The sequence below is a fragment of the Chiloscyllium plagiosum genome, chromosome 13 (assembly GCF_004010195.1).
Source record: "Chiloscyllium plagiosum isolate BGI_BamShark_2017 chromosome 13, ASM401019v2, whole genome shotgun sequence".
In the NCBI taxonomy this organism is placed as follows: Eukaryota; Metazoa; Chordata; class Chondrichthyes; order Orectolobiformes; family Hemiscylliidae; genus Chiloscyllium; species Chiloscyllium plagiosum.
The window spans coordinates 67,739,739-67,748,533 of NC_057722.1; the positions used below are offsets into that span (position 1 = coordinate 67,739,739).

At 42.5% G+C, this 8,795-nt stretch overlaps 1 protein-coding gene across 1 annotated transcript in view; it reads right to left on the minus strand.

Annotated features, from left to right (window-relative positions):
- Positions 1-985: 985 nt before the first annotated feature.
- cpb1 (carboxypeptidase B1 (tissue)) overlaps positions 986-8,795 on the minus strand; it is a 20,935-nt gene continuing 13,125 nt past the window's right edge. The window contains exons 8-11 of the mRNA XM_043702692.1: positions 7,093-7,183; positions 4,428-4,630; positions 2,778-2,862; positions 986-1,207 (exon numbers count right to left, since the gene is read on the minus strand). Coding sequence (XP_043558627.1) covers positions 1,020-1,207; positions 2,778-2,862; positions 4,428-4,630; positions 7,093-7,183 — 567 coding nt within the window. The 3' untranslated portion in view covers positions 986-1,019. The remainder of the gene's footprint in view (positions 1,208-2,777; positions 2,863-4,427; positions 4,631-7,092; positions 7,184-8,795) is intronic.

An 8,795-nucleotide genomic window follows, 5' to 3' on the forward strand; every position in this document is an offset into this window, starting at 1 on the left:
GGTTATGATCTGGAATGCATTTCCTATGAGAATGACGATTGCAGATTCATAGAATCCTTACAGTTTTGAAGCAGGCCATTCAGCCCATCAAGTCCACAGAGTATCCCACCCAGACCCACCTCATCCCCATAACCCTCCATTTTCCCATGGCTAATCCATCAAACCTACACATCCGTTTGCACAATGGGCAATTTAGCATGGCCAACTCACCTAACGTGCACATCTTTAGACAGTGTGAGGAAACCCATGCAGACACAGGGAGAATGTGCAAACCCCACACAGTCATCCAAGGCTGGGGTCGAACCTGGGTCCCTAGCATTGTTGAGCACTGAGCCACTCTTGTCTGACTCAACTCTAGCTATCCAAAGGGAATTAGGCAGGTATTTGAAAGGAAAGGTTTATATCTTAGGATCATTCATTACAGAGGAGGCCATTTCGCCCACAAAGTCTGTACCACCAAAAAATACACTAGACCCACCTTCCCACACTAGACCTATAGTCTTGAATGTTATAACACTTCAAGTATTTATCCAAGTACTTTTTAAAGGTTGTGAGGTTTCCTGTTATAGGAAGTATTATCACTGGACTACCTTCCCAGGCAGTGCATTCCAGACCCCCACCATCCCTGGGTGAAAACATTTTTCCTCAACTCCTCTCCATACCTCCTGCCTTTCACAGACTGCCCCCTTGTACCTGACCCATCAACGAAGGTTGTGGGGAAAAGGTGGAAGATTTGGACAGATTGGATACCTCTTTAAAAAAAAACAAGGTCAGACATGGTGGACTCTGAGTTCTGTTTGAATATGTGATTGTATAATAACATTAGCATACTGTTAATATAATACCTAAGGCATTAAATGTTCCTAGTAAGGCAATATTCCTAAATGTGTTTAAGTTTCTGTAGAGTGTTCTAGGGCAGCCATAGTGAAATGCTGCTATAGCCCAACAAAGATCTCCTCAAAGTAAGAATACTGAACTGTCCAATTTCTTTATTTTAATGCATTCTTCAGGCCCATATTTCAATACAGATTGTTGATGACATAATCGGCCACGTATTTAATGGCCAACATGGTTTCTTCACACGTTGGTTGGATTTGAGATTCAGGTAACAGGAAGCCATATCGGCCAGTGTCACGGAGTTCAAAGGTGAAGGAGTATTTAATACCCAGATCGTAGGCCCAATCATCTGAACCTCCAGCTGCAAGATCTGTGCAAAGACAACATGCAAACTTTTAGCAATGATAAAGCTTCAACTCAACAATTCCCACATCCTCTATGCAGATAAGAACCTCAAACTGTAAACAGTATACGTTCGAAATATAGGAGTATAGGCATTGGGAGGTCATGTTATGGCTGTACAGGACATTGGTCAGGCCACTATTAGAATACTGCATGCAATTCTGGTCTCCCTGCTATAGGAAGTATTATAACTGGACTACCTAATCCAGAAAAATCGACGTTTCAGGCAAAAGCCCTTCATCAGGAATCATTCCTGATGAAGGACTGTTGCCCGAAACGTCGATTTTCCTGCTCCTCGGATGCTGCCTGACCTGCTGTGCTTTTCCAGCACCACTCTAATCTTGGCTCTCATCTCCAGCATCTGCAGTCCTCACTTTCGCCTATCTAATCCAGAAACCCAGGTAATGTTCAGGAGCTGGGTTCAAATCCTGCCTTGGCAATTAGTGGAATTTGAATTCAATAAAAATCTGGAATTAAGTGCTTAATGATGACTTTGAATCAATTTGAGGAAAAGCCCATATGGTTCGCTAATGTTTTTAAGGAAGGAAACTGCCACCTTTACCTGGTCTGACTTATATGTAACTCCAGACGCACAACAATTTGGTTAACTCTTAACTGCCCTCTGGGCAATTAGAGATGGGCAATAAACGTTGGACCAACCAGTGATGCCCTCATCCCATGAATAAATTTTTTAAAAATTTCATACTCTCTGCATCACTGACACCTTTACCTGATATGTTAGTTTTGAAGATATCATCTTCCACCTCCTTGACATGAATTCTAGTAAAGAATTGCCCTTTAAAAGTTAATGTAGCTTTTCTATCTCAGAACACTGCATTTCCAATATCAGCAGGTAACAATGACTTGTGCTAATGAAACACCTTGAAAGTACATATCTGACTATGGTGTTTCATGGGGACAGAATTGGACAAAATATATTGCAAGACAAAGAAGGCTTTATCAGATGTTAGCAGTGTGTTCTATGAAGTATTTGAAATCAGGATAATTTGCATTAAGATTACTGACTCAATGAGCTGTGCTGTTTTCATGGATTCAGTCCTATGTTATTCTGTCTTTGTGGATCCTACCTCTGAAGAAATGTGGGCATTGAATGAAGACACTGGAGGCTGAAGCCTGCTTGACTTAGCTAGCTTGTGCTACTCAGAGCCTGCTGCATCACTGCCTCCATGTTATCCAAGAGTAACTCTTCCCTGATGTTCAGAAGTTCATGTAATCCCTTTATTTGCATTCCAATGGGCAGAATACTGATGACAGCTCTCTAGTATGGTTCTTCCATTCCTCTCTCCTCAGTCTCAACAGCAATTGATGTCAAAGTTAAACGTACATCATCATCATTATCAACATATTCCTTTTCATTATACGCTCATATGAGAAGGGGCTTGGGGTAGAATTTCCAGCATTCATTTTATAATTTCATTTTACATTTTCTTCCCGCTATGCATTTTACAACGTTAAAATAATATTTCGTCTGCTTGTTTGTAATGGTGAACAAATCTAGAAAGAAACTAAAAGCTTACAAATGGTGGTAGCTGCTGGGCCGTAGGTATATTGTGTCCCATAGAGGCTGGCCAGCTTACGAATCGCTCCTTTAGCAATGTTATTCTGGAATGGCAAGAAACAATTATTTATGTTTGTTGTTTCAGAAAGTGATTAAGCACTTAACAAAGATGCTGTGTCTGTTTTATAAGGAGATCAATAAAAGCTAAGTTACAAATGGGGAACACCAGCACCAAGATTTCCTTATATAAATGAGAGACCTTTTTCTGCATTTCCAGATAATCTAAGCCAATTCAAGAGCACATGATTGTCAAACCATCTTGTGTGGGAGCACTTATAATCAGCTGAAGAGAAAAATGGGCCCTTGTGAGTTAATGAGCCTTCTGAAAGATGGTACCCTTGAGAGTGCAACACTTTATTGAAATCTCAGCCTGAATGATGTGCTCAAGTTCCTTCAGCATCTCTGAGTGAAAATCATGAAACTGCCCTCCTGATGGCACTACATCCAAAGAACTGCAGTGATTCAAGAAAGCAGCTCAATATGATCGTTCTCAATGGCAATTAGAGAAGGGGCAGTAAACTCTGACCTATTCAGCAACATGCACTTCCCACAAATAAAGCAAATAAACAATCCCGGGATAGGGCAGTTATAGCTGATAGTTACCGCTGGTGCTGGAATCTGTACTGAAAACTCTGAGGAAGTTCTGATTAAGAGTCTTCTTGACTTAGCCTTGCTCTCTATCCATAGCTGCTGCCTGACTCGCTGTGTTTTCCAGCGTTTTTTGTTTTCAATCATAGCTGACAGTCAGTGACGATCTCAAAATGCATTTTCTAAAGATTCGCCTACTGCATCAGCTCCCCCTCATGCTTCCCCAGCCCTGTATTCCTCCCAAGTTCTGAAGGATTGTGACCCCAGCCCTCATTTTGCTGCGTTGACCATATTATGCAGCAACAACTCTTTGGAGGGCTGGTGTGGACTGGTTGGGCTGAGTTGCCTGTTTCCACACTGTAGGGATTCTATACTATTCAGTTCAAAATTGATTGAAGGCCTCAAGTGGCCAATTACTGCTTCTTTAAGGCCCTCATTTGCATTCTTTTCTTTGAAATACTGGGCAGTAGCAAACGCGTCAGAGAAGAAATGTAGACGGATGGGTGGCTTATTATTTGGCATTTGCCTAACGAAGGTGTGCATTGGGTTACCATTCACAAGATGATATTCTGCTTTGTCCTTCCTTGGCTATCCATACATTCCACGCTCCCACTGTAGGGTGCCTGATTCTTTCCTATTTGGGGTTTTGGAGAGGGGGCATTGTCGTTTGGGGAAGTTCATTCCCCTCTAATAACATCCCAACCCACGTAATTCATCATTTGACCAAGTACTTGCTCCTAGATAGTGCATAAACTAGCCCTAGGTGGGTCAGCACTTAGTCCATCCTCCTTCCTTCTGGGGTCATGAGATGCCGGAACAGAGGTAGGCCATTCAGACCATCAGGGAATGAAGCATCTTTGCTCTTCTTGATGACCCAGCAGAAATATATCCTGAAAACCTGCACCCAGACTGACAGCAGAGCACACCACCATCTACTGGAGTCAGATACCTCTCAGAGACTATAAAGCTACGTGTCAAATTCTGCCACACATGGAACTGTCTGATGTGTTGAGATACATACCAGCTCATCGTGGTTTGCCGCTAAATCATAAGTGTAGGAATAAGGGAAAAGACACATCTGAGAGTACGAATGCATAGTGAGGTAAGCCTTAATGCTTTCTTTATGGAGACGGATGAAGTTTGCAACAGCCTGAACCTCCTTCTCGGATTCGACTCGAGGACCACAGTACGTCTCGTCACAGGGATTTCTGGAAGCCCCGACAGCTGTAGGACACAATGGGACAATTAGCAGGACATCTGATGGTCTCACATTATCCCGACTCTGTTTCAACAGCTTGAAAACAACCAGAACAACACAGGTTGCTGAAGCAAGACAGATAGGCCAGCATGTCGAACAGACTTTTTCCGATGATCAGGCTACATTTGAAACAATAAAATAAAACAAAGACCAGCAGATGCTGGAAATCTGAAACAGGCACATGTTGTTTGAGAGACTCAGCAGGTCTAACAGTGGAGAGAGAAATGGAAATGGTTTTTCCAAGTCTGGTAGCGCTCATGATGTCTGCTGAGTTTCTTTATGTTGTGGAGGTGCTGGTGTTGGACTGAGGTGGACAAAATTAAAAATCACACAACACGGGCTATACTCAAATAGACCTGTTGGACTATAATCTAGTGTTGTGTGAGTTTCTCCAGCAACTTCTGTTATTTGAAACATTAATCTTCCAGTTTCAAAACACGGCAGAGTGTAAAAGGCCTGTGGAAGGAGAATTACTGTCTGATATAATGCATGCATTAAGGTTTAGATTTTTTCACTGCACATTCCTTTCCGGTGTCTACATAACTCAAACGATTCTTTAAATCCCACAGTTATCAAGGAATGTATTGATACCTGCAGAGATCTCCGGTGTCTTCACATTGTTATTTGAGTGCTGGGATCACTATATTTGCTTAATATATGGAATGACAGGGAGCTTTTTTTTAAAAAAATCAGTCTTTCTTTATTTTTTCAAGAAAAAAAAGGATGCATTTCTGTAAGGAGACCTCTGTCTGGTGCCTGCTGTAATATTGGAAGAAGAGGGTCATAAACCTTAGAGAATCGTTCTTTCAACTATACGTGTGCATGTATTTAGAGCTGAACAATGTTAGGATGCAGGATGACCTTAATGACCAGGAAGTCCAGAATCAGGAGTCATTCATCCTTCCTAACTACAGATGAACAAATTTTAGCCATGTGTATCCTGGAAAAAAACAATTGTAGGGATAGGGATTGGTGATGATGTAGGTGGTGGGGAAGGAATGCTTGGTTTTGGTATTAGAGGAAGCTGCCCCTTGATTTGTTAAAAGAAGACTTCTGTGTAATTGTTTTACATCTGACAATTCTTAAAGTTTGTCCGTGGTGCAGTACGACACTCAAAATGTAATAATTTTTTAAAAATATGCAAAGGCATGCATAATAATTATGGCTCAGTGGTTAGCACTGCTGCCTCCCAGCACCAGGGAACCAGGTTCGTTCAGCCTCGGTCTGTGTGGAGTTTGCACATTCTCCCTGTGTATGATTTGGAGATGCCGGTGTTGGACTGAGGTGTAGGTTTCCTGCGGGTGCTCCGGTTTCCTCCCACAGTCCAAAGATGTGCAGGTTAGGTGAATCGGTTATGCCAAATTGCCCATAGTGTTCAGGGATGTGTAGGTTAGGTGCACTAGTCCAGGATAATTAAAGGGTAGGGGGAATGAGTCTGGGTGCGTTTCTCCTTGAAAGATCGGTGTGGACGTGTTGGGCCAAAGAGCGTGTCTCCACCCAGTAGAGATTCTATGGTGTGGGGTAGGCCATTTTGGGCTGAGATGAGGAGAGTTTTCTTTAGGCAAAGAGTGGTGAGCCCGTGGAGTTCTTTGCTACAGAATGTGATTGATACCAAAATATTGAATGTTTTCAAGAAGGTGTGAGATGCATAGCAAGCTTTTTACTAACCAGTATCTATAGGACTGGAGTCTGCCAGTTGATGGAATATTCTGGATATTCAAGAGATTGCGCTAACTGCAGTAAATCCTGACCAAATGAGGCTTTGAGACTTTTACATCCCTTAAAAGAATCTATGTAAAAATATCAATACACCTCCTAAAATCAATGTCAAATCACGCCTTAAGTCATAGAAATGTAACGCAGGGGAATACACATCACCATGATATTTTATTTACACTGTAGACTCTCGGACATCCCCAAAGATTGCAGGCATTTGAGGCATATAATTTTTGCCGGTTTCTCATAATTACCAGTTGATAAGATGATAGTTAAAATAAAGTTTGCTGTAGTTCTTGGGGTGGAGGGATCAATGGGTATGGGAGGCGAAGCAGGAACAAGCAGCCATGATCATATTGAATGGCAGTGGAGGGTCAAAGGGCTGAATGGCTTACTTCTGTTCTTATTTTCTATGTTTCTATCTACAAAGGGATAGAATATCCGTCTAGGTTGTGCAACCATATATGCATGATATTATCGAACACCAAGTTTAAGCTCCCTATCCCCTAGTTTCAGTTTCATGAATGAAATGAAGTGGGCTAAAGCAGATGGCCAAGATGACATTAAGGTTCGGCTTTAGATGAATATTGGTCGGATTATTCTTACTTCAATTTGTTATGAGAATGGAGGGGGACCAGGCCCCTGAATCTGTTTGAGAATAAATTCTCTCAGAAGCCTCCCCTGTAGCGAAAACATTGAGGAGGATACTCACTGCACCATCCAGCATCCCAGTTCCTGTTCGGGTCAACTCCTCTGCAATAACTTCCAGATGTTCTGGAGCGAGTTTTTCTCCACATGCGATTCTTCCGGTAAATAAACAACAAGTGAGGTTATGGTATAGACACGGCGGCCAACACTGCAAATGGAATCTCTAAAGTGGCACACAGAGCATACGTGGGTGAAGAGGGACACAATCTCACCCAGGCGCAGCAGAAAGCTGGGGGACAGTGTGAAGCTACAACTATATCAGTTATTTTGTGTTTTTCTGATTGGAAAGGTGAGCCAAGGTTTCACACGGTCAAGGGAAATGGGAGTGGGGTGTGAGTGGTGGGCATTGGGGGATGAGGGCGGAGGTGTTTGAGGGATGGGGAGATGCGACAGGTGGGTGTGTGAGGACAGTGTGAGGTGGAGAGTGTGAGGTGTGGTGGGTGCAAGAGGTGGAGGGGTGTGAGGGGTTGGAGGATGTGAGTTGTGGGGGGGTGTCAGGGATTGGAGGGTGTGAGGGGTTGGAGGGAGTGAGGTTTGGGGGCTGTGAGGAGGTATGAGGTGGGGGATGTGAGAGGTTGGAATTGAACCCAAGTCCCTGGTGCTGTGAGGTAGCAGTGCTAGCCACTGAGCCACCCTTGGTTAGAATAATACATTACAAATAACACAAACCAAACTGAATGATTATTTGATGGTTTACATCAGACTCATAGAGTCAAATAGCACAGAAACAGACCCTTCAGTCCGACTTGTCTATACTGACAAAGTTTCCCAAACTAAACTAGCCCCATTTGCCTGCATTTGGTTCCTTTATCCCTAAACCTTTTCTATTCACCAGTCCAAATGTCTTTTAAATGTTGTAACTATACCTGCCTCTACCACTGCCTCTGGCATACGAACCACCTGCTGTGTGAAAAAATTGCTTCTCAGGTCCCTTTTAAATCATTCCCTTCTCACCTTAAACCTATGCCCTTTTGTTTTGAACTTCCCTCCCGTGGGGACGAGACCTTGACCATTAACCTTATCAGCCATCATGATTTTATAAACATCTGTAAGGTCTCCCTCATCTCCTTGGCTCCAGTGAAGAAGGGCCCAGCCTATCCAGACTCTCCTCAATACTCAAACCGTCTAGTCTCAGTAATGTCCTTGTCAACCTTTTCTGTAACCTTTACAATTTTATAATATCCTTCTTTAGAAAGGCAACCAGACATGTATGCAGTATTCCAAAAGTGGCCTCACCAATGTCCTGTATAGACACAACATGACATCCCAATTCCTCTACTCAATGTTCTGATCAATGATGGCAAGCATGTCAAATACCTTCTTCACCACCCCAATATTTTTATCAGCTGACATTAATATAGTGAGAGATAGCAATCATTCATTGTACAGGTTGTAGAGAGAGAGAATTTGGATCTTTAATACACTTACTGCATATTCGCAGTGAGTGGGCACAGAAGGTAACAAGAGCTTATAAGAAGTACTGGTCATATGTCTGTGTGCCTGTGTGTGCATGTCTGCATGTTTGTCTGCATGTCTGTGTATATCTGTGTGCGTGTCTGTGTGTGTGCCCATAAGTGAGTGTGTGTGTGTATATCTGTGTGCATGTGAAAGTGTTACTGTGTGTGGCTGTGTGTGTGTGTGTATGTGTATGTGTATGTGTATATATGTATATATATATATATATATATATATATGTTTTCAAACACA